This window comes from Cydia fagiglandana, chromosome 26 (assembly GCF_963556715.1).
Source record: "Cydia fagiglandana chromosome 26, ilCydFagi1.1, whole genome shotgun sequence".
In the NCBI taxonomy this organism is placed as follows: Eukaryota; Metazoa; Arthropoda; class Insecta; order Lepidoptera; family Tortricidae; genus Cydia; species Cydia fagiglandana.
The window spans coordinates 1,330,920-1,357,164 of NC_085957.1; the positions used below are offsets into that span (position 1 = coordinate 1,330,920).

Consider the following 26,245-nt stretch of genomic DNA (forward strand, 5'->3'; position numbering starts at 1 on the left):
GTGAAAATGAACTATGTTCTAAAATGACAAAAAATAATGAACTGATACTAAAATCGAATGAGAAAACTAAATTTTGCGTCTAAAACACGATAAAAGCACTTTTCCTTTGGAACCAGGTGGAAAAACTGAAAAATCTTAACTAGAACATTTATCTAGTAATCAAAATCCAAGTTTACTACTAATTTTAAAATTTATTTATATGTGGAAGGTTCGGTATCACACTACTCTCCGCTTTGATGGTAGCAGCTTAAACCATTTTCTACCCTCCGCTGTAGAGATGTTTGGTTATTTGAAAAATCTTTGTTGATGATGTGCAACCTCTAAATGTTGACCCATTTTATTTTTTTAAACGTATAATATTTTTTTATCAGATAGAACAAGAATTCGAGCAAAGTCAGATGAAAATCGAAAATTCGGAAAAATGAAACACCCTAACGTATGGGTTTGATGAAAATTTGGGTTTCGGTTCTAAGTATGGGGAACCTTAAAAATGTTTTTTTTTTCTATTATTGTGTCAAAATCTTAATGCGGCTCACAGAATACATCTACTTACCAAGTTTCAACAGCATAGTGCTTTCGAAAAAAAAGTGGCTGTGACATACGGACGGACAGAGACAGACATGACGAATTCCCATAAGGGTTCCGTTTTTTACCATTTGACTACGGAACCCTAAAAATAATTAAAACCGTTCTTGTAAATAAATAAATTGCCTGTTCCAGTCTACGCTTCCAGCTTCCGCGCGCCACAAGGAGTCAGCGGCCACTACGAAGATTACGGAGACTTCTACCGATGCTTGGCTATTAATGAGAAACACCCCGGCATGAACGTCCAGGGCAAATACTGCGTGATCCGCGCTCAGGTCGCCCCTACCTTCCTGTCTTCAGAAGGTGGGGGGGCTACCTTCAGAATGTCTTCAGAAGGTAGGGGGCCTACCTTCAGCGTGTCGTCGTCAAGCAACGTGAGCTGGACCGAACCGAAGTCCAATGCGACCGAATCAGCAGCAGGGTAAGTTGACTTTTATTGTACCTACTTAACTTTTCATAACAAAAATCATCCCTAAAGGGGGTGAAAAGGGGGGTAGAAATTTGTATGGGGTATCAGTAATCGCTGAACTGATTTAGATGATGGCATAGATTTAGATTTTAGATTTAGATTTCTTTATTTCAAGATGAAAATTACACTATAAATTTGCTACATTCGTCAAAATTATGTTTATCTTCTCATCATGATCGTCAAAAATTACATTATATATTTAAAAATAAAAAATATTAAGATTAATAAAATTATGTCTCCCAATAAGGATCGTCATGTACAAAGAAAAACATGTCAAACAATTGAATATAAACCAAGTTAACATTAAAGTCGATGTCAACATAAATAATTTGTAACTGTCATTAAAATGTCGAATTTAAACATAAAAATATCACAAAAGAACAAAATGTCATGTTTAAAATACAAATCTACAATTTAATAATAAATAAAATTACATATGTTGTTACAAATTCAATTCCATGTACTCATTTACAGAGTACAGAGGGTTATCCAACAAAAGGTTTCTCAATTTGCGCTTAAATGTTTCGTCACACGGCTCATTTCTCAGAGCGGCAGGTAGGTGCTCGTAGTAAGTAGGGCCGATTACTCGTGGGTTCTTTCTTGAAAGTGCCATGCGACGGGGAACTGTTCTCAGACGCCCTGCAGCTCGAAGCAGTTTGCCCGGAAAGTTAATGCGTGCAAATTGGGATATATTCTGTCTTACATATATCAGTACATCGAACAGGTACTGTGAGTAGTGCGTCATTATACGTTGAGATACATAGAGATAGTTAAGAAGAATATGGAATATTTTTTTCTCGAACATGCAATGAAATATTGATGTTATGTTCCTTATAATAGGCTGCGAAGTATGATGTTTCAGGTGCAGCTAGGACAAGAGGTCGTTAATGGAATTTCATACAAATCTTGCAGGCCTAGGCCGGCAAAGTCCTCTTTTTTAATTTTCATTTCACAGATATTTGTGACATGGCATCGTGGCATTCATCCATTAAAAAAAACTAGAGGCAGTATTTGCTTTATGGTTCGTAATGACACTCTGCCACTACGCCTATAAAAAAAAAACAAAAAACAATGTTTGCTACAATTTGCAGTTTTATTTGTATAAAATCAACATTAACTTAATAAATACTACATTATTAACCAAATTTTATAATTTTAAATTATAAATTTAACTACACAAATAAAAATATTTAAAATATTTCATCTAAACGTTAGCGGTAAAAAGGTCTACTCAAACACGCGTAGTTATTTTTTTTTAATTGTTATGGAGGCAAAGTTGAAAAAATTTCATTCTGTTTTATTGGATTTATGGTACGTTGTTAATTTTTTTACTTTATTATGAGTTCTGACGAAATAATGAAATTAATATTAATTGTAATCGTAGGTGTTGGAATTGGCAGCGTAAGCAGAATTGATTTTAAATAACTTGCTGCCTCTGCCGCCAAGTCAAAGACAAAGTATGTATATGGTTGCTTATGGCAATTTTATTATTTGATAAACAAAGAAAAATGGCTAACAGTTTATTAGAAACAGTTATGTGGCATATTTTAAATGAATGTAACTACAAATTCGTCAACACTGTGGAAATTATACTTATTTACTCCATGCATAAAGCAACGATGTATGTGAAACATGATATCAACATGAAAGACTATGTAAACTTATGTGACGAAAACGACAGTCAGACGGATACAAGGCGAAAAATCAAATATACATGAAAATATACGGGTAGTAAAAACACACTACTCGTGTAAAACATACGCGTGATAATGATATAGGTACGTGTTGGTTATATTTTGGGTGTAGTTTACTTTTTTCTATATAAAACTTAGGTTTCGTGGATTTTTTATTTTATTTATTTCATTGCATGTTTGAGAAAAGCACTAAACATACCTCGGCGGGAAATGGGGTTGCCCGCGCTCAGAACTATCCGGCCTCGCTTCGCTCGGCCGTCTATATGTCTTCGGCCGGCAACCCCTTTCGTCCCGGCCTCTGTAGTAATGTACTATTATCCCCGGAATTAGTACGTAGTAGTAATAGTATTAGTAGTAGGTAGGGACCCCCTTTTTTAGGGTTCCGTACCCAAAGGGTAAAACGGGACCCTATTACTAAGACTTCGCTGTCCGTCCGTCCGTCCGTCCGTCCGTCCGTCCGTCCGTCCGTCCGTCTGTCTGTCTCCAGGCTGTATCTCACGAACCGTCACGAACGTGTTGCCGCTATAACAACAAATACTAAAAACAGAATAAAATAAAGATTTAAGTGGGGCTCCCATACAGCAAACGTGATTTTTGATTAAAGTTAAGCAACGTCGGGCGTGGTCAGTACTTGGATGGGTGACCGTTTTCTTTTTACATTTTTTTCCGTTTTTTTTTTTTGCTTTATGGTACGGAACCATTCGTGCGCGAGTCCGACTCGCACTTGCCCGGTTTTTAGGGTTCCGTACCCAATGGGTAAAACGGGACCCTATTACTAAGACTTCGCTGTCCGTCCGTCCGTCCGTCCGTCCGTCCCTCCGTCCGTCCGTCTGTCACCAGGCTGTATCTCACGAACCGTGATAGCTAGACAGTGTAAATTTTCACAGATTATGTATTTCTGTTGCCGCTATAACAACAAATAGGTACTAAAAACAGAATAAAATAAAGATTTAAATGGGGCTCCCATACAACAAACGTAATTTTTGACCAAAGTTAAGCAACGTCGGGCGGGGTCAGTACTTGGATGGGTGACCGTTTTTTTTTGCTTTTTTTATTTATTTATTTTTGCATTATGGTGCGGAACCCTTCGTGCGCGAGTCCGACTCGCACTTGCCCGGTTTTTTCAATATCTTTCGTTAAATTTAAATAATCACGATTATTTAGCTGTGGCGCTAGTGTGCACGTTGATGGGCTCTTAAGGCGAAACTCGCCAGCCGCGGCCGCCGGTCGGCAAAGAGAATTAATTTGTCTAATGGCTCCTCTACACGTTGGCCCAACCTATTGGTCCAATATGTTGGGACAACGTGTAGAGGGGGTATTGGTGTCGGTTGGCTTTTGGCGCTCGGGATGGCGATGAGTTGGCCGCGGTGTCGGTTTTTCGGCCGCACAACAAAGGGATTGGCCAAGCGATTGCGGTACGCATCTACACGTGGCCCAATCGGCAATGCGTGCTCGGACGCGGTTAAATGCCGAATACGTGGCCACGTGTAGTAGCGTTCCGACCAAGGCACGGCCAACTCATGGGCCAAGCGTTGGCGGAGCGTTTGGCCAACGTGTAGAGGAGCCATAAGCCGGCCGGCTAGCAACAGCGCGCTAGCGCTAGCGCTAGCGAGCATCTCAGACAGGCTTCAAGAGCACTGCGAATGGCCGATACATATGAGTGTGAAAATCGCATTTAGTCACACCCCTGCGCCCAGTCGTGTGGCGAATCGCAGTGGAAAGGCGTCACATAATGCCATTCCTAATGTGAAAAAAGCGGCCAAATGCGAGTCGGACTCGCCCATGAAGGGTTCCGTAACAGCAAATAACATTAATAAAATTGCGGTTTACGGTTTATGACGTATTAAAAAAAAACTAATTACTAGATCTCGTTCAAACCAATTTTCGGTGGAAGTTTGCATGGTAATGTACATCATATAATTTTTTTACTTTTATCATTCTCTTATTTTAGAAGTTACAGGGGGGGGGGGCACACATTTTACCACTTTGGAAGTGTCTCTCGCGCAGACTATTCAGTTTAGAAAAAAAATATATTAGAAATCTCAAATATCATTTTTGAAGACCTATGCATAGAATACCCCACATGTATAGGTTTGATGAAAAAAAAATTTTTGAGTTTCAGTTCTAAGTAGGTATGGGGAACCCCCAAAATTTATTGTTTTTTTATATTTTTGTGTGAAAATCTTAATGCAGTTCACAGAATACATCTACTTACCAAGTTTCAACAGTATATATAGTTCTTAATAGTTTCGGAAAAAAGTGGCTGTGACATACACAGACAGACAGACAGACGGGTAGACATGATGAATCCATAAGGGTTCCGTTTTTTGCCATTTGGCTAGGGAACCCTAAAAACGCCTGAACTGTGTCGTGAAATTGTGCAAAAACTATTACAGAAAAACTTAAAATGAGACTTACACTTGACACTTGACGGACGGAAGGACAAACATATGCACGAGTGATCCTATAATATTTATAAAGGGTTCCGTTTTTTCCTTTTGAGGTACGAAACTCTAAAAAATCGACCTTATTTTATTTTATTTGCGTTGAACTTGAATCTTAATGAACTTATGCAGAGCGGAGTCGCAGCGTGTGGCAGTGTCGCTGGTGCTGGGGGTGTGCGTGCCGCGGGCGTGCACTGCGCACGCGCTGCTGCCGGCGCGCCTCAACTACTCGCTGCAGTTCTGCCGGCTGCCCGCAGACAAGCCCTACGCCGCCGTCGACTACGTCGCTTTGTGAGAACATACTAATAATAGTTTCTATACATCATCTCAGCCATAAGACGTCCCCTGCTGAACATAGGCCTCCCCCTTGGACCTCCATTCGTACCGGTTGGAAGCGACCCGCATCCAGCGTCTTCCGGCGGCCTTAACAAGGTCGTCCGTCCATCTTGTGGGTGCGGACGTCCTACGCTGCGCTTGCTAGTCCGTGGTCTCCACTCGAGCACTTTTCGACCCCATCGGCCATCTTCTTCTTTCTATACAGTCAGCCAAAATACCTCTACATATATTACCCATTTTTAAGTGCAACAACTTAAAAAAAAACATTCAAACACGAAAATCAGAACGTAACTAATAAAATAAAGTATAATAATTTAATAAACTGTCATATTTAAGTATGATTTTAACCCTCCGGCCACGTGTTCTAAGGCCTACTTGCACCATTCCATTCCACTAGTCCGGGGTTAACCGATTAAACATGGAGTTACCATGTGTCAGTACAATTTGACACTGGGTTAGCGGTTTAACCGCATAACCCCGGGTTAGTGGGATGGTGCAAGTGGGCCTAAGAGTCTTCTCCGACATCAACATGTCAGAGGCGTCAGAGCACAAGGAATATAATTCCTCGCTGTCCGACCACTCTTGTGCCCGGACTATACGAGTACAATGTATAGGTACCTACCATTTCAGTGTCAATAAATCAGTAATTTTTAATTATACCACACAATACAAATAAATACTCTTTTTCTACTCGGGTACTTTTATCTGTCATTTACATAGTCACGAAAGAACATATAAGGGCATACATTATTAATACTCCTTAAAAGTCTATAGTCTATTGCCCAAAAAAGCACTTGTGTCGTTTTAAGTAGCTAACACACTACCGCACCGCACCAAGGTCATTGTGCGACGCACCCATAAGTAAGAGGGAGAAAGAGATATCGCATTCTTCCTCTTACTTATGGGTGCGTCCCTCAATGACCTTGGTGCGGTGCGATAGTGTGTTAGCTACCTTAGAGACATTACGATACGGTAAGCTAGTGCAGGGTAGCAGGTGCCACATACCGGTACATTGCTACCAACGTGACAAACGATTGAATGCATACGGTTTTTATTAAAAAAGAAACAAATTTGTACTGAGTTCATTGCTACCAACATAATAAAAAAATACTTTTATACCCTACAGCACCACCCTGGTGCGGTGCGGTAGTGTGTAACGGCTTAAAAAAAAAACATAACCATAGACATTACTCGTTTGTTTCTCGATTCCCGCCTTTCCCGGTAATTTCTTGTTCTTTGAGTACTTTGCGTTACTATTTGTTTTGCGTTCATAAAAAGTGTTGAAAATGGACAAAGAGGAGTACATTGTTTCTACACCTGAAGAAATATCCGCTGCAGCACAAGCAGCGACCTAAAATTTGTTGCCTAAGTACTAAATCTCAGCACCTATACGACAAATCTTATGAGAAGTACATGGCGTGGAGATTGGAGCACAAAACTTCGTTATTCTCTGAAAACGTCTTTGGTGTACTTTCAAAGACTAATTGGAAGCACCGGATCAGATTTATCTTTTAAGCAAGGTTGGTTTTATACACATTTTTAGGGTACACAGTAAAAAATTTTGATACACATTTTTAGGGTACACAGTACAACGAGTTATATTTATGTACATTTTATATTTTTGCATTGAAACTGAATATTATTTAATTCTCCTTTTTCTTGTTACAGGTTGCAGTAATATTTGTTATTATGGGTGCTTGTCGCAGACAAGAGCTACATACATATAGTAATACCTACTATCCAAAATTTACATTGACATTTTCATAAATAAAATTTTGTTTATATTTTTTAGTATTTTATTTAATATTGCCTACTCATAGAAAAAGCATTGTATGCAACGTTGTATAAGTAGTCAAAAAATGCTCATGGCGTATTTATTAACAATGTTCGCCTTCGGCTCACATTGTTACCCACGCCACTCACATTTTTTGACCCCTCTTATAAAACTGTTGCATAAAATACTATTATTGCACACCTCATTACAGAAAAGAAGAGGTTAAACAACAGGCGGTTTTATCGATAAAAAGCGATCTCTAAGCATTTCTAATACTTTTGTTTTTTTTTTTCAGATTTATCTTGTTACTGCTTTGTGTTCTCACAGTCGTCAGTACAACATATGAACTGCATAATATGTTTATACTGAAAAAAGGTAAAAATGTACAACGCCTTGCGAAATAATTTTTAAGTATTTTTGTAAGCATCATCATCATCATATCAGCATAGGGCGCTCCGAGACTACAACGGATGTGTTCGTTTCGAACCCTATCAATCTTGGAAACGCCTGACATCAACCTCAGCATCTGCATTTCTGCCACATCTGCCATAACTGAGGACGGCCTTATGATGATGGTCTGTGATAATAATAAACATAGAAGCGAACAAATTACAAGCGAAAATATAGGTTATGTAAAAACACTCACGTATGACGACGAGCATGTGGATTGTCCAACTCTGCATGGTCATTGACTGTCCAATTACCGTGCCGGTTGCAAAACTTAAGCCTAGTTGGCCTCGGCCTCTCTCTCCTCTCCTCTGCAAATACTACGTCCCTGTGTCTATCATCAAAATTCGTGATTGAGGAACACTGTGCAAGTCACCAACCTGTTCTTTTTTAACCGCTTTAAGTATATGGGTATGAAAATATGACTATGTCGGCAGAGCCGCAGTACGAGTGGGTATGCGCGTTCTCTCTGCACCGCAACACGCGGCTGCTGAGGACCGCGCCCGGAGGGCTGGCCTGCCTGCACGGCGTCCGCGCCCTCTCCGTGCTCTGGATCATCATACTACACTCCTCGATGCAACTTCGACAACATTCTGTTAACGAAGAGGAAACAAGCGAAAGTGTATGTCCTTTACTTACTTATTACTTAATGGCGCAGCGATCCAAAATGAGTCTTGGCCTCCGACACGAGTACACGCCAGTTGTCTCGATCCATGCGCCATCTCCCGCCAGTTATCGGCATGAAGATCGCGTAAGTCCGTTTCAACCGCATCACCCCAGCGGTACCTGAGACGTCCGATCGGCCTCCGCCTTACCGAGCGTCCCAGCCACATGCACGCCTACATGCCACAAGCAACTACAACACAACAACAACATACAAGCGACTAGTTTTCCAACTCTGATGCCCTGGTAAATTTAGGCTGAGATTTGTCATTCGTCAGTTGCTAGCATGGCGTCAGAGGGCTTACCGCGAACCACGTTCGACGTGTTGCCTCCCTATCACACTTACGTACGAATTCACAAGTGCGACAGAGAGGCAACACGTCGAACGTGGATCGAGGTAGGCCCTCAGTCACGCCAGTCGCTAAGTATAAGTATATATGTCGCCAGTCACTAGTATACTCATTTGTCGCCAATCACTGTATGTCGCAGGTCGTCAGTATGACGCTATTAGGTCGCCTGTCGCTGGTTTGCCGCAAGGTCGCAAGTCATCAGTATGTCGCTGCTATGTCATTTTTTTACAATTATGGCCTGGATGCGAGTCCCTTAAGCCAATACTTTTTTTTGCTAATAATTTTTGAAACACGTTTTATTTTTCACCTTTAAAGTCGTCGATATTCACAACAAACTTCCACTGTTCAATTATTGTTGGATTGTTTATTCACTAGAGTATTAAAGTACCGGATGGCGCGGCGCGCCGCCAGAGCAGCGCAAGGCCGCACTGGCAGGATCGCCATGTGAGGTTGGGCGTTAGAGATACAACCGATAGGTTATAAGTAAGGCTTTATTCTGGATACTATGACATATCACTTGTATATATACCGGGTGTGGCCTGTAACATGAGCAAAAAATTTAACTGTAGGCTACACTCCTCATACTGACCAACATTTGTTCAGCGACTTTTAAAAATAACTTGAGGTTTGATTATTAATACACTCTAAAGTTTATTCTAAGACGCAATGTATTTCGAATTTTGTTATGTTTAACGCGTGACAAGCAACGTCAATCACAATGTTATGGCGTGGCGATGGCGTCCATTGAAGATAATATTTATTTTGTATGAAAAATAGGGAGTCTAAATACTTCATAATTATCAAAAGTTGTTGAACAAAAGTGTCATCGTTTGAGAAGTACAATCTATGTTTTAATTATTTGCTCATGGTTCAGGCCACACCCGGTATAAGGCTACGCTAAGAGAGTGTGAGTGTGGCTTTGCGCGCACACTACACATTTAAATAATGAAATGGCAAAGAATGAAGGCACTAGTAATTTTGTTACACTCTCCACTCCACACTCCACTTTAAATCTTGCTATGTCACTAGTATAAAGGCGTATATATGTTATAAATTTAAAGCGTGATTATAGGCGAATCATTCGCATTTTAGTAATTAAAAAATAACCAGGCCGCGTAGCCAACATGCCAATCGCTTACGCTCCGTAGCGATAGAAACGCAGCTGTCACTGTCACACTAATATGGAAGAGTGATAGAGAGACAAAGCGTTTCTTCGTCGTAGCGATAGCGATTGTCACCTTGGCTAAGCCGGCTGTATCTTGTTTGACAGGTCAGTGGGCAGATGTATTTTGTTGTGGCCGAGGGCCACCTCGCCGTAGACTCCTTCTTTGTGCTGAGCGGACTGCTACTGGTCTACACCAGCGCTGGTAAAACAGAGTCACGTGAGTGAACACAACCTTGACCACCAGACGTCAACTGATTGAACTGACTACCGCGAACCACGTTTGACGTGTTGCCTTCCTGTCACACTTACGTACGAATTTACAAGTGCGACGGAGAGGCAACACGTCGAACGTGGTTCGCGGTAGGCCCTCAGTTGACGTCCTCCCGAGCGTCGGCGTCTATACTGAAAATCGTTGCCACTTTTGACTAGCGCGTCTTGTATTTATGTAAAAATAAGTAAATAAAAGTACTTTTTTAAATCGTAGGAGTAAAATTACCAATAAATAAAAATAAAAAGGAATTTACTATTTTACAAACAAATTACTGCAGTGGCAACATTATCTTACTTTTCTTGGTCTTGAATAAGCCCCCATTCGTACGAGAGCTTTTTCAACGCGCATTAAAAAAGCGCTTAAATCTGTTCGCACTATAAGCCCCCATTCGCACGGCAGCTTATTCAACGCGCGTTATAAAAGCGTTTGAATGACATAAATGGATCACCATGTATTCACACGACAACGACACTTTTTATCAAGCGTTGTTGGATTTCGACTTTAAGCCTTGGTCGTTAAATCGAATTTAGAGTGCAGACAGATTCAAGCGCTTTTTTAACGCGCGTGAAAAAGCGCCCGTGGGAATGGGGGTTTACAATTGCCAGTTTAGTCAACTTTATAGCTGCTGCTCGAGGCGATGTTGGCGCCACTGCGTAGCGACACCATTTACACTCAAAAGACGGTTAAGTGGGGTCTCTCTTTAATGCTAACGCCGTACCCCGTTTCAGTGTCGCTGAGTAACCTGCCCCGGTTCTACCTGAACCGCTACGTGCGGTTGTTCCCGCTGCTGGCGGCGGCCGTGCTGCTGCGCGCCGTCGAGCCGCGCCTGACCGAAGGGCCCACGGCGGCGGACCGCGCTAAAGAGGTCGGAAAGGCCCCAGTACACAGTGGCTAACGGTGGGCCATGCCAAGCCATTGCCATGGGCGACTGTATGAACACCATAGGCCACGCTACGACGCGATTCCCATAAGATTCTTTTGAAGTGTCAAAAAACCAACAACTTCCCAATTGCGCACCACGATAGAGAACATGGCCAGTCGTCCGCCATTCTATACCATTGCCCCCTGTACACAATCTTCGCCATTGTCATGGACCATTTTTGAACACTGTGTACCGGGGCCTTAACGACATCAATCATGGGACCTTTTAATTTAAGAGAAGAAATATTTTTGATATTTCACCGATTGACTTTGACTACTAACTTTGATAGGTGGTTTACATTCTCGTGCGAGCCATGAGCCGAGACGCGAGTGTAAGCGGGGGGCTCGTGTCTCGTCTCGCGCTCGCCTGAGGGGCTACCGCGAAAACCGAAATTCGCAAATTGCGGGGATCTTTCTCTTTTACTCCAATGAAGGCATAATTAGAGTGACAGAGAAAGATGCCCGCAATTTGCGAACTTCGATTTTCGCGGTTATAGCCCTGGCTCGCGTGAAGGAGCGGTTTTTGGGCACGAGTCAAAGGAGCTCACGCGGGACGCGCGCTTGCGTTATACTTTTGAAGTGAAAACTTCTTTAGCGGCGCTGAGCACTTTTTGAGGTGGGGAAAAGATGATAAACTCGATACAGCGTAACGCGTAACGTAACGCTGACGTCATGTGTCACGGACAATGTTAGTCACCAAAGAACTTTAGTCATAACGTATCATAATAAAATTGTCAGTTATTTAAAACTGGACTTTTATATTAAGCAATAAAGCTCAATGTTCTAATCTTGTACGGGCTGAAATACGAGTATCTCACAGTTACATTCTTACTTTATATCACTCAAATATAATCCAATAAAGCTACATCTTGATGAAATCGCTAATAAATGTGAACTCTAGTACAAGTGAATAAAACTCAAAATATCATGACCATATTTAGATGCGAGGTCAGCAAGGTATGTAACTTTACAATTTCTATTCGAATTTTAAACAATTAACGCTACAAATTTAAGCTCACTGGCCAGCAATTTCGGAACTAAAGTTTTTCAATAGAAACGAGGATGGGTCAATTATACATAGTGCTGCAGACATTTTGGACTAGTCATTGAGTTTTTACTTCTGTCGGCACTCCCGGAGTGCAACCCGTTGTTTTTTTTATTCATTTATGTTGTTTTCAGGTCGTTCGTTGCCGCGAGTACTGGTGGAGCGCTCTGCTGCACGTACAGAATATTGTCAACCCGAGAGAAATGGTAACTATAATCCTTTATAATTTATATTATACAAATGTCGCAGCCATTTGGTTAAACAACCGCTTATTGGAACCATATAAGGTAAACGTACTGGTGCTCGACGCGGTCCTTATACATGTCATCTTGAAACTTAGCATGTCGAGCACTAGTACGTTTACCTTATTATTAAAAAAACATTAACCTACATCACACACAGGCCGTTCATCGTCGATCGTTGAATCGTCGGCATCCAAGTCGATGACAACAGAACTTTGTAGGTTCAAATAGGCGTATTGAAAGTCAGGCCTTTGAAAATGACTGACCGACACTGCCAAGGTGCCAAGTGATTCAAATTGAAAACCTAACATAACGTAACCTAACCTAAACTCCCAACTTAACCTAAGCGAACATCATAATAGTTAGAAGCATAAGAAAAAAAAAGCTTTTTGAATAAAAAACTATAGTCCTATATTTTAAAAATTTAATTTTAAAATGTTCGTAGAAGGTACCTATTTAGGTACCTACTTCCCAGCAAACATTTTAAGTATTTTTTCCTAGGCTCGAAGAAGATTTTACCAATTTAAGTAAAAATTACGTCCTAAGTCACCAATTATTTTACGTATTGTACACTTTTACTTCCAAGTCAAAATATATTGACAATAAAACGTAAATTTCACTTCATAAATACACCATGAAGTCAGGGACTTAGGGGTTGAAAATAAGGCGAAATATTAGGTCAAATTAACCTTAAACCCTAACCAATAGGTCAAATCTACTAATAAGGTATTTTAGGAGTATTTGCGACGTAATTATTACTTATACGGGGACTATGAAGTCACGGACTTAATGGTTGAAAATAAGTCGAATTACTAGGTAAAATTAACTTCGTACCCTGACCAATAGGTCAAATTGACTAATAAGGCCTTCTAGGTGTATATGCGACGTAATTATTTCTTATACGGGGACCATGAAGTCAGGGACTTAATGGTTGAAAATCAGTCGAAATATTAGGTAAAATTAACTGCACAATCTGACCAATAGGTCAAATGTACTAATAAGACATTTTAGGTGTATTTGCGACGTAATCATTTCTTATACGGAGACCTTTAGGTCGTCGATTTTATGTCGATTTAGCTACTAATTTTAGGTAAATGTTACTTAAAATAGATACCAAATTGCGACCATATAGTTAAAATCACTCGTAAAGTACTATCAATACCATAAGGTTGTGCCGCCATTTTCTTTCATTATAACGAGATGCTAAATATGAAATTGCATAATTTAAGTTGTTATATCTTGAATGGTGCCATCGCACGGTACTTCATTGTGCTAATATTCAAAATAAAACAATATTTTTGATAGAGTCAATACACTCACACACACAAATATTCAATTACAACACTCAATTACAAGCAAATATTATATGCATTTTGATTTTATAAAATGTTGAAAACTTAAATATTTCAAAAGCCCATCGATAGTTTTGTATGTAAACCTAACATACTGCACGAAAAAATTTTCTGTGCACTAGATTTCATCGTTCTTAATCTGCGTAAACGGCCTAAATTATTTTACATGACTTAGTGGCCGCCATTATCATTGCACAACTTAAAGTTGTTTTCTTGTTAGACATTTTGTTTCTGAGTGAAAAGAATATATAAGCCTAATGTTTGTGTCTCTTTTTCTCTTCATCGCGTCTCATCTAAATATCGCCTCGCAGAGTAATTATATGGATAAAAATATGTCACCATCACGTCTAAAGGTGGTAAAGATTACCAAATTTGTACATTTCAACTACGCGGCACGTCGTGGCGACATCGAATCCACGTCGGAAACATGACCTAGTGTTGACCTAATGGTTGTAATCACTAATTTACCGTCAATAAATACGTCGCCGGCACGTGCGTTTTTTCCCCATTTATGTCGACTCGACGTGCCTCATTTTGGTCCCCTAAATTGTGCGACTTAAAATAGGTGCCTTTTTCGGAATATAGACCAAAAATGTTTGCTGGGTTACTTCTTCTTCCTCGCGTTATCCCGGAATTTCGCCACGGTTCATGAGAGCCTGGGTTCCGCTTGACAACTAATCCCAAGATTTGATGTAGGCACTAGTTTTTACGAAAGCGACTGCCATCTGACCTTCCAACCCAGAAGGTAAACTAGACCTGGGACTAGTCCGGTTTCCTCACGATGTTTTCCTTCACCGAAAAGCGACTGGTAAATATCAAATGATATTTCGTACATAAGTTCCGAAAAACTCATTGGTACGAGCCGGGGTTTGAACCCGTGACTTCCAGATTGCAAGTCGCACGCTCTCACCGCTAGGCCACCAGCGCTTATAACATAACTGTTTGTGTTCTAAATAAATAAAAAAAAAAATGTAAATGAGTGTCGTCTGCAGTGCCTGGGTCACAGCTGGTACCTGTCGGTGGACATGCAGCTGTACGTGGCGGCGGCGCTGCTGCTGTGTGTGTGCGGGGCGGGGCGGGTGCGCTGGCGCACGTGGTCCGCGCTCGGCGCCGCCGCGCTGGCCGCCGGGGCTGCGACGCTCGCCTTCTGTTTCTGTTTCAACTTTCTTGCCACGGCGCGGGAGTCGCCGCGCAACGTGACGTAATAAAACTTTAATTTTATAAACCGCGAGCCACGAACAGATCTCCATGACCAATCGCCTCCCGGGTGATAACACGTATGTTGGTTAACGGCTATGTAAGATGATCCCTCATGGACGTTAGCTGGCGCTCCGCTGGTGGGTTGAGGAATGGCAGCCACCAAAACAAGTAAAAAATAAAATAATTTTTGTAATCGCCTCCCGTATGAAGCCGTCCAAAAATCACGTGATAGTTTAGAGGGGGGTGGGGGTAAGAAAAATATCACGAATGATAACGATGGGGGAGAGGGGGTCAGAGAAGATATTACGTGTAATTTTTTTTCAAAGCGGGAACGACAAAAACTACAATATTACCCAAAAATTAAATTAGATCAAATAATCCGCTATATTTTATATACGCATTTAGGTACCTAATAAAAATATCATAAGTATATATCACGTGATCTTGTGGCGGGGGGAGGGGAGGAGGGGGTTGCGTTAAAATCACCAAATAGGCCACGCAATTTTAACGCAACCTCCCCCCACCTCCCTGCCACAAGATCACGTGATAATTATGACGCTAAGCAATCAAGACCATGGCGCCGATGCGAGCTTTTATTATGAATGTTTTAAAGTTGGTTGGTTGGTTATAAGGTTGTTTTTATTGGGTAAATACGCATATAAAATAGAGCGGATTATTTTATCTGATTAAATTTTTGAGTAATTTTGTTGTTCTTGGCTTTCCTTCTCTGATCCCCCTCCCCCATCGTGATCATTTGTGATATTTTTCTTACTCCCACCCCCCCTTTAAACGATCACATGATTTCTGGACGACCCCTCTGGATCTAGTAGTTAATAGTTATCCATGTTGTTTACAGGTCTTTCCCAGAAGCCTTCTGGACGTGGTATTACTATAACACTATAGTGCGCTCCCCTCCCTTCTTCATCGGGATGCTGCTAGGGTACGCCCTGCACGTCTACAAGAACAATGAACTTAGTTTACCGAAGGTAATCCTTGTAATAAAAAAAACCGGCCAAGTGCGAATCGGACTCGCGTTTCTAGGGTTCCGTACATAAGTCCTACTCACGCTTTTCTGATAGCAAAGTTTTTGAAGTGCAAAGTAAGAATAGAATAGAATAGAATAGAATAGAATAGAATTTCTTTATTTGCCAGAATACGTATGGTACACGATGACAAAGGTTTTACATGTAGGTATCAGTATTCAGTCGAAGACACGACATGCAAATAATTGACGATCTAATAATTTTAAAATAAAATAAAAGCACAATATTGAAAAAACTTAGAAAAAATAAAAAACAGTGGGTAAATTTGTCATAGTTCAAAAAAAAAATGTCATCCACTTGTAACAAATTGAATAGGTATTAAATAATAAAATGTCCAATTAAATAGTAAAATCGATAAATTAAAATATTATATGAAATGTCAAATTACAAATTACAAAATGGATGTCGTGTACATAATTTATTTAGAAGTCATTGGGAAAATAATTTTATAGTAAGATGTCAAGAAATATACATAATCTCTGCTACTTAAAATATTATTCTATTTGCTTTAACAATTTTTGCTCTAAAAATTCCCTTACACTATAATAGTACATTATTGCAGAGGCCGGGAAAGGGCAATTCGTGGATGAGTTTCGATTTTGTCGGACGACGCGAAGCGGAGTCCGACAAAGAAGACGAATCCACGAATTGCTATTCCTGCCGAGGCATATATAGTGCTTTTCTCCAAACATGCGAGGAAATAAGCTAAAATAATTATTATTTAAGCATCAAGCATCACTCAAATCAAACCTTCACATCCAAAATGTCAAAAACAATTTCCCTCTTTAATTAATTTTTAAAAGTTAAAGGCACAAACTTATTCTGCCATTCAGTACCATTCAATATTCGTTCATTCAATATAATTGCGCAATATAGTTTGTCAAACCAACTTTTCAGTCAGTAAGAACCAGGAAAACTACACCCATCCTTTTCTTTTGGGTGCTAGTACTAGTGTAAGACAAAGATAGTATGATTCTCTTTGTCTATGTTTGAAATGAGAAAGTCCTTTGACAAACTATGTAAGCTTTATGAACACGGATGAGATTTAAAAAAAATATAAAAATAATCTTTGATTTTATTAAGCAGTATTCGCACGATCATACACGTGAAATGATAGCTGATCGGGTCGTGTAGAAGCGGCTCGCGGCAATAATAATTGGCTGTTTGCGTTTTTTATTATTAAAAAGTAAAAAACACTACAGTAATAAGTTATTACTGTAGTGTTTTTTTACTTCCCGTCCGCTAGAACAGGACAGCGATAGTTTGATGTTTTTTAGTTAGAGTTTGACATTAACGAAGAACTTCCCGTACTATTTTTGCTACAGTAAGGTGTACATTTCCGAGCATATTGGAGAAAAAGCAATTTTCAGACAGCCATTTTGTAATCTTATTGCTAAATTGGTTACTATCAATTTGTTTTAGCTCATCGGGAAGACTGTTGAATATAACTATACACATATTGTATGCATTTCTGTGGTATACAGTAGAATGTGAAGGAGGCTGATATAATAAGTTCTTGTATTGCGCTCTCCGATTTCCAGCAAATACATCAAATCTCTTTTTAAAGAGTTCAGGGTGCTTTATCACAAACAGACATGCTTTTTTTATGTACATGCAAGGCAAAGACAAAACATTAAATTTCTTAAACAGTGGTTTACAGCTGTCCGTGATCCAAGCGTTGGCTACCGCACGAATGCACTTTTTCTGCCGAATGAACGCTCTTTCAATGTCGACCGAATTACCCCATAGTAAAAGACCGTAGTTAAGTACAGATGACACATATCCGTGATAGGCAGTTGTTGCGGCCTGTAAGGATACCGTATTTCTAAGTTTCCATAGGGCGAATACAAATCCGTCGAGTTTGGAACAAACAACTTCGACGTGTTTTTTCCAGCTTAAGTTGTTGTCAATATGTAAACCTAAAAATTTCACATTATCACATTTTTCTACTGAGATGTCATTATATTTGATGTCTAGTTGGTCAGGATTGGTTTGATAGGAATGAAATTGAGTGTACACTGTTTTCGTTAGGTTTATATTGAGGTTGTTATTGCTGGTCCATGAACTGATATCAGCCAAGGCTTTATTTATTTCAGCTTCATACGTTAGAATGTTTTCTCCCTTGATCATCACTGTAGTATCGTCCGCAAATAATATACACTTTTGTGCGGTAGCTTGGGGAAGATCATTAACATAAACCAGGAATAACAATGGGCCCTGAGGGCAATGAGGATGGCGTAAGCCTTTCCGAGCTGGTGTGGTGAAGAAAATATTAAACGTAATTTTCAGTGGTGCATCTGGCTGTGTTACGGCGCGGCATTGGCGTTGTCCATGCTGGTGATGGTGACAGAGCACCCGGGTACCCGCGCGTTCTTCGACGAACACTTGGCGGCTCAGAATCTCCAGCTGGGCCTGTCCCGGTCGTGCTGGGCGCTGGCGCTGAGCTGGCTCATCTTCGCCTGCACTCAGGGCTACGGAGGTATGGCACTAATTAGTGAACCAGAAAATCATCATCATCATCATCTCAGCCATAAGACGTCCACTGCTGAACATAGGCCTCCCCCTTGGACCTCCATTCGTACCGGTTGGAAGCGACCCGCATCCAGCGACTTCCGGCGGCCTTAACAAGGTCGTCCGTCCATCTTGTGGGTGGACGTCCTACGCTGCGCTTGCTAGTCCGTGGTCTCCACTCGAGCACTTTTCGACCCCATCGGCCATCTTCTCTGCGCGCAATGTGGCCTGCCCATTACCACTTCAGCTTGCTAATCCCGTGGGCTATGTCGGTGACTTTAGTTCGTCTACGGATCTCCTCATTTCTGATTCGATCACGCAGAGAAACTCCGAGCATACCCTCTCCATAGCTCGTAGCCCTCTATATATATAACCAGAAAATAGATTATTTAAAATATTTATGTAAGGTAATCGTACTAGTGCTCGACATGCTAATGCCCAATAGATGACACCTTGCTGTCAATGTCACCTCTATTCACAAGTACTTAAGTTTCAAGATCACATGTACTGGGAACGCGTCGAGCACCAGTACGTTTACCTTATTAGGCACACATAACAAATTAGTTCTTCCTGAAATCATTCTTTTCAGGCACAGAATAAATAATAGTACTAGATAAGAAGACTCACTCTCTAACAAAACGCGTCTGTTCCGATCAGGACAGATATGGCCGCTAGGTGGCGACAGCGCCACGCGCGGCTTATGGCTAGCCACCAAAATTGGTGTGGAACTGATGTACTTGTAGCTACCTGTTGTAAAGCGACGAAATCGCGGAGTGAGCCACGCCTGTTTCAGGTTTAATAGGTTTTGGTTGGAAATTAATACGAATAGGGGGTATTACTGCAATGTTCTGCCGCCAGAGTGCAGCACTAAGCTATAGCTAGTAAACCATAGAGTAACTTTATACATACTGTGCCTTAAACCGTTTTTAACATGAAACATGATGACATTGATGCATCAAGGCGGTTTGTTAACAAGGGCCTACCGGGAAACGCGAAAATAGATTTTTTTTATCTGCCTCTTTATCGCTCGGATATAGAGTGATAGACCCGCATTGGGCCCGCGTAGGGACTATAGTTGTATCCAGACGAGACAATTTTTCGCCAATCTGATGAAATTCTCTGATCGAACAGGGCCGTGCGGACGCAAATACCAATTTAATTCCCCGATCACATCAGCAGGTGCGGACACAAAAATGGCAATTTTCATAGTAGAATGCAAATTGGTGATTTAATTTGTGTACGTGTGGACGCTAGATGAGACTGACCAATTATTTTCCTGAACAAATCGACTGATTTCGTCAGTCCCGTCTGGATACCCCTTATAGCCTAAACCCTCTCGTGCTTGAGAAGAGGCCTATGCCCGGCAGTTTGACGAATATAGGCTAAATTATTCTATTATTATTAGTATTTTTAGCATTATAGAAAGAAGGTAAATAAGCGATCTTGACATGTCCTTTTATTAAAAATCACCATTGAAAAATCGAATCAAAAATCACAGCAAATATATGTTGGAATTAAATATCATATACGATCTTTTATACATTCTTTTTCTTTCATAAGTTAATATAAACTAATCTTTTAAAGCATTTTTCAATATTCTTTAATAATAAGACACGTCAGCAAGTTTGTTTACCTTTTTTCTAATGCTAAAAAAACGAACTAGGCATATTGTTTGGATTCCAGATTGTGATGGATAGTGGTAGTGGCGCCCCCTACCACGGGGAAATGGGAGGGGGAGAAAGTTTATATGGCAGAAAAAATAAAACAACAAATTTGTACCAAAAAAGGGCATAAACGCATGGAAAAATTATTCCAAAATAGTCACAAAAAAATTACAAACACTGCAAATCTGTTATTGTATTTTTCTTTGTGGTGCAATAAAGTGTATTTACTTACTTACTTACAAAACTTTTCATTGTTTTGTAAAAAAAACATTTTTTTGTATGGAAAGGCATAATAATTATTCTATAAATGAATTCATTGTCCCTAATTTATACGGAAATAATATATTATTTGCCCTAGTGGCTAGGACTAGGAAGGAATATAGCATAGATTGGACCTGGGGAGCCGACCCTTTCACCCCTCCTTTTTGGGGGTCTGCATGGTACGATCTCCTGGCTACCGGGTCAGATCAGCTTTGTTTGACCTAAGGAACAATCATGCCAAGCGGCATCGCTTGAGACTAAAGTGCATGCTAAATGACCTTACTCAACCTACTATATTAACGATGTGTTTCCCGTAGGTCCCGTGGACTGGTTCCTGTCGCTGCGGCTGTGGCGGTTCGTGGCGCGCCTCTCCTACGCCATGTACTTGTTCAGCCTTATCCTCCAGAAGGCGCCGGAGGCTAGCGGGGACGTCAACTACTTTGATACGCGCACACTGGTTAGTCTTCTTCCTCGCCTTATCCCAGCACTGCTACGGCTCATGGGAGCCTGGGGTTCGCTTAACAACTAATCCCAAGACGTAGGCAATAGTTTTTAAGAAAGCGTCTGCTATTTGACCTTCCAACCCAGAACAACAATAATTTCATTTAAGGTTGACTCACGCTAGACCGGGCCAGGGCCGGGCCGAAGTTTCCGGCGCTTCGTTTTCTATGGAAAGTACCACGTGATCACCGATCAGCCGTCATAGGAAATTATATGTCGGACGCCTCGGCCCGGTCTAGTGTGAGTCTTTTATCCATGGCAAACTTAAACTACATTTCATACAAATGTATTACAAAAATAATATTTAAAGCATAGTTTACTACGAAATGGCTACACCTCAGTATGATACTAACCCGTAAGTCAGCGCTGGTCTTCCGGCGAGGCCATTTGTGGGCCACGAACGCAACCGTACAACACGGCCCTATCAATAAAGGCCGAGCCACACCAGCTTGCACAGGCATTAAATCTGAACGCGTCCACTTTGCTTGCTTTGCGGTGGCGGCCAACGCCATCTAAAGGCCTCTGTACACAATGGGCCAGCGTGGGCCAGAATGCGTTAGGGGAGCAAGTGATATTGCTATCTCATTCTACCGCATGGCTGCGTCCCTTGGACTGACCGGCGCTGGACCATTGTGTACAGGGCCTTAACGCGCAGGCGCAACCAAATGTCATGATGGTTAGTCATGTTCTTTTGCGTAATCCCGGCATTTTGGCAGGAATCAATGGCCAGGAGCCAGATGGGGCCCGCTTGACAACTAATCCCATAAATTGGCATGAATTTTTACAGAGGGCAAACTAGGCCCTATCAGTGGCGGATTTGCCCTAAGGCCAAGTAGGCCCGGGCCTAGGGCGGCAAGATATTAGGGGCGGCAAATTGTGACAAAAAATTCGCTGATGATAACAAGAAATAACTCAAAATATGATCGATGATGAGAAAGAGGCGGCTACAGGATCTGGGGCCTAGGGCGGCAAAGACTGCAAATCCGCCATTGGGCCCTATAGATAGATTTGTGTAATGGCTCCTCTACACGATGGACCTTCATACTGGCCCATTAAGATGGGCCAGCGTGTAGAGAGAGTAGTGATGTCGGATGGCTCATATATGGCGCGCCGGGATGGCGATGGATGGCCACGGTGTCGGCTTTTCGTCCGCACATCAAAGGTACCTATACTCTGTATCTTTAGGTATTTAAATAAAAGTAAACAAATGATTTGTACGTACATTTTCGGGTAGTTATAAAATTTATTGGCTAAGCAACCAAATACAAAACCACCTGGATCTGTCACTGAACGATCTGACTTTAACCTACACTATTTGATCTTGTAATGTTTTTATCTACCCTAAATGGCTCCTATTTGAGGGTAATTTTGTTTACTTTTATTTAAATACCTAAAGATACAGACTATAGTGAGATAAGTGAGCCAGCGATGGTACGTACGCATCTACACGTGACCCAACCATCGCATGGTTATCTTGCTGGTGCAGCGCTGGGCCATCGTATAGAGTAGCCATAACCATCGCATGGCCATCTCGCTGGTCCAGCTGAGCCATCGTGTAAGATTCGCCATAAGATTGACCGATATTTATGTATTTAGCTGTGGCGGTTCTGCGGCGACGCGATGGTGACGGTAGCGGTATCGGTGGCGGCCATCGTGCTGGTGGAGACGCCGCTAAACACGCTCCTAGCCCCGCTCCTCAAGCCCCGCACTACCCTCAAGCCCCGCACTACCCACAAACCTTAAAAACTTTATATTATGAAGTCTCACGTGGTTAAAATACAAGGACAAGTTTAATATCATGTTTTATGTTTTATGGGACTGTATGTAATACATATAACTATAAATTTTTATTCATTCCTTGTGTTGGAGGGCAAGACTCATTTTGGGTCACCACGCCAACCAAGAAAGTAAGTAAGTAAATAAATATTAATGTTGTATAAAAACTGATAAACTTTATATTGAACAAATCAAAAAATAAATTAAATAGTGCCTATTTAAATTAACTTAGCAAAGTTTCGTAATGGGCTTAGCAACTGTCAAGTATTTGCATAGATGGCGCCGTAATAGCTGGCCCCTTTTTCTATAAGATTTGGCTTAAATGGCTGGCATCCAGGGCATCATATAAAAACTAAAATTGACATAGTTCTAAGGATTGACAGGGCAAGCTATGCTGGCGCCATCTGCTAAATACTTCGACCGGCTGCTTGCTATCTGTTTTTCTAATAATTATCTGGGGCTTTATTTCGTGCATGGGTGTGAAATAATTTATTTTTCACCACACCAGCTCGGAAAGTCTTACTTTGCACTTCAAAAACTGATAGCAAAGTTGCATTTTATTCACATGTGAGGCAAAGTAATCAAATGCAAATTTTGAGTTGTTTTCTTATGTTTGCTGGTAGAATTGACTAATGAATGATGATTTTGGATGATAAATATTTAACATTCATTTGGATTTGATTTGGTTTGATTTTGTTTGATATTTTACGTTTAATATTTGCTTCATTTTGGTGTGGTGAAAAATTTTGTGTTTCACTCGGGGGCAAATTTTGTTTAACCCTCGTGCTTTGAAACCCTCGCAAAGCTCAAGATTCCATTTCGCTCGCTACGCTCGTGGCTCAATTTTGGAATCTTTCGCTTGCTCGGATATCAATATTAGCACGAGCGGTTAAACAACAACTTTGCCCCCTTGTAAGACAAATAACTATTTAATACAGTAAACATCGGGAATTGTAAGACCACAAATTCAGTATTCATTAAACATTAACCTCCTAAGGCCCATGGGCCTATCTATAGTACTTAATCATTCCGATGAAATTTAAACCATATTAAAATTGGAATAAAGTTACAATTATTTTGATGCGATCAATATTCAAACAAAACAAAATCAGCTCTATTCCGTACATTATAAGGTAGAAGTACTAGTGCTCGACGCTGCATTAGTATTCGACATGGGCACTTTATGTCAAAGTAATATAGATTAAATTTGACCGGCGAAGATTTTTCTGTATTCAAATTTAATTCTTGTCACTTTGACATAAAGTGCCCATGTCGAATACTAGTGCAGTGTCGACCACTAGTACTTATTCCTTAGGTTTAAATTTTAGTGACAAGTTTTGGATTTTTCATTTGTATGGCTGACGTATAAAAGTAAACATTTTAATTTTACGTAAATCATTTATTATACAATGCGAACGTTTATTTGAAAATCATACAATAACAACATAAGATAAGCATAGAACCTATGATTATGGCATTTTACCTTTGTTGTGTTTTCTAGATCTGGTAAATAACAATTTATTGTAACGTCACTCTTGTATCTCCTTAGCGTGCTTGCTTTTATGGATTAGTAAAGATGTTTTGTACTGAAAAACAAAACTGCATTGGTCGCATTTATAAGACTTTTCACTAGCGTGCGTCTTTACATGATCTTCCAAAAAACATTTTAGATTGCAAGTATAACCACAGTATTCACACCTGTAAGGTTTTTCATTAGTATGTTTGCTAACATGAACTCGCGAATTATCATTGTATAAAGCAGCATTCGTGTGTGTGCTTTTATGAATTAGTAAACCTCTTTTGTACGAGGAAGCATAAGTACATTGTTCACACTTGTAAGGTTTTTCACCAGTGTGTGTCCTTATATGAGCTATTAAATGATTTTTTCGACTGGTAGCATAACTGCACTGGTCACATTTATAAAGTTTTGTATTAGTGTGTATCATTTTATGAAAATTTAAATTACTTTTTTTGACAGTAGCATAACTACATTGATCACATTTGTGGCATTTCTCACCAGTGTGTGTCCTTATATGAGTTTTTAAATGATTTGTTTGGTTGGTAGCATAACTACAGTGATCACATTTATAACGTTTTACATCCGAGTGTGCTTTTTTATGAATATTTAAATAACTATTTTTGACAGTAGCATAACTACATTGATCACATTTGTAGGGCTTTTCACCTGTGTGTAACCTAACATGACCATGCAATTCAGACTTGTGGTTAGTTGAATAACTACAGTGACCACATTTATAACGTTTTGTATTAGCAAAATCATAGTTTGTACTATGGTGTACCATTTTATGTTTTTCCAAAAAAGTTTTGCTCGTACTAGCATAAGTGCACTGGTCACATTTGTAAGGGATTTCACCAGTGTGTTGAATTACATGAAGTTTAAAAAGATGTAATCGATTGCTAGCATAATTACACTGGTTACACTGGTAAAGTTTCTCATTAGAATGAGTCTCTAAATGAAGCCGCAAATCACTTTCGCGGGCACTGGCATAACTACATTGTTCACATGTGTAAGGCTTTTCACCAGTGTGTATCCTTACATGAACTTGCATAAGGCTCTTGTAGCTGCAAGAAAAGCTACATTGGTAACAATTGTATGCCTTTTCACTATTATGTTTCATCAAATGTCTAATTAAGCTTAGTTTTGTAGCTGTTACATATTTACAGTGAGCACATCGATAAGTTTCGAGTCTACTTGTTGGTGTCTTCTCTGGAGTGGGTCCTGTAACAAGAATGGTTTATTTAACTTAATTACAAATTAAACATCAGTAGACAAACAAGAAGACTGACAAGACTTACAAGGATACTGACAGACAAACAAAAGACAAAGATCTTTTTCGGGTCTCTATTGTTTCCCAAATAAGTCATAATGTATTTTTAGGGTTCCGTAGCCAAATGGCAAAAAACGGAACCCTTTTGGATTCGTCATGTCTGTCTGTCTGTCCTTATGTCACAGCCACTTTTTTCCGAAACTATAAGAACTATACTGTTGAAATTTGGTAAGTAGATGTATTCTTTAAACCGCATTAAGATTTTCACACAAAAAAAAAGAAAAAAAACAATAAATTTTGGGGGTTCCCCAATTTCCCCATACTTAGAACTGAAACTCAAAAGTTTTTTTTCATCCGACCCATACGTGTGGGATGGGATATCTAGGGATAGGTCTTCAAAAATGATATTGAGGTTTCTAATATATTTTTTTTCTAAACTGAATAGTTTGCGCGAGAGACACTTCCAAAGTGGTAAAATGTGTATCTAACTTCTGAAATAAGAGAATGATAAACAGAGATGTGACTTATTTGAAATACTTGTATTTAAAATGCAAATACAAAATGCAAAATACCTATTTTGTATTTTGTATTTAAATACCTTTTGAAGAAAACTATTTTGTATTTTATTTGAAATAGTTTTTGGGGGTTCTATTTTCAAAATACAAAATACTTTATAGTAGGTAGGAGTTACAATCTCTTCTGATGTTACAATCCTGGCAACTCTCTCATTCTTTTAACATGG

General features: G+C 40.1%; 2 protein-coding genes across 2 annotated transcripts in view; one reads left to right on the forward strand and one right to left on the reverse strand.

The window, feature by feature from the left end:
- Positions 1–277: 277 nt before the first annotated feature.
- Positions 278–22,681, forward strand: LOC134677270 (nose resistant to fluoxetine protein 6-like). The gene is made up of 13 exons (XM_063535701.1): positions 278–284; positions 721–1,006; positions 5,325–5,483; positions 7,598–7,677; positions 8,187–8,371; positions 10,033–10,144; positions 10,927–11,078; positions 12,299–12,370; positions 14,751–14,959; positions 15,815–15,944; positions 18,291–18,480; positions 20,755–20,894; positions 22,535–22,681. The coding sequence occupies exons 1-13, from the start codon at positions 278–280 to the stop codon at positions 22,679–22,681; spliced, it is 1,869 nt and encodes a 622-aa protein (XP_063391771.1).
- A 1,511-nt stretch (positions 22,682–24,192) lies between these two features.
- LOC134677542 (zinc finger protein 431-like) overlaps positions 24,193–26,245 on the reverse strand; it is a 49,336-nt gene continuing 47,283 nt past the window's right edge. The window contains exon 4 of the mRNA XM_063536008.1: positions 24,193–25,454. Within this exon, the coding sequence (XP_063392078.1) occupies positions 24,244–25,454 (1,211 nt within the window). The 3' untranslated portion in view covers positions 24,193–24,243. The remainder of the gene's footprint in view (positions 25,455–26,245) is intronic.

Excerpts from the sequence above, each read along its gene's own strand:
- LOC134677270 (XM_063535701.1), top strand. Across the intron at positions 15,945-18,290 it reads ATGAACTTAGTTTACCGAAG|TGGTGCATCTGGCTGTGTTA; the intron begins GTAATCCTTGTA and ends CGTAATTTTCAG. Across the intron at positions 20,895-22,534 it reads ACTTTGATACGCGCACACTG|CTGTGGCGGTTCTGCGGCGA; the intron begins GTTAGTCTTCTT and ends TTATGTATTTAG.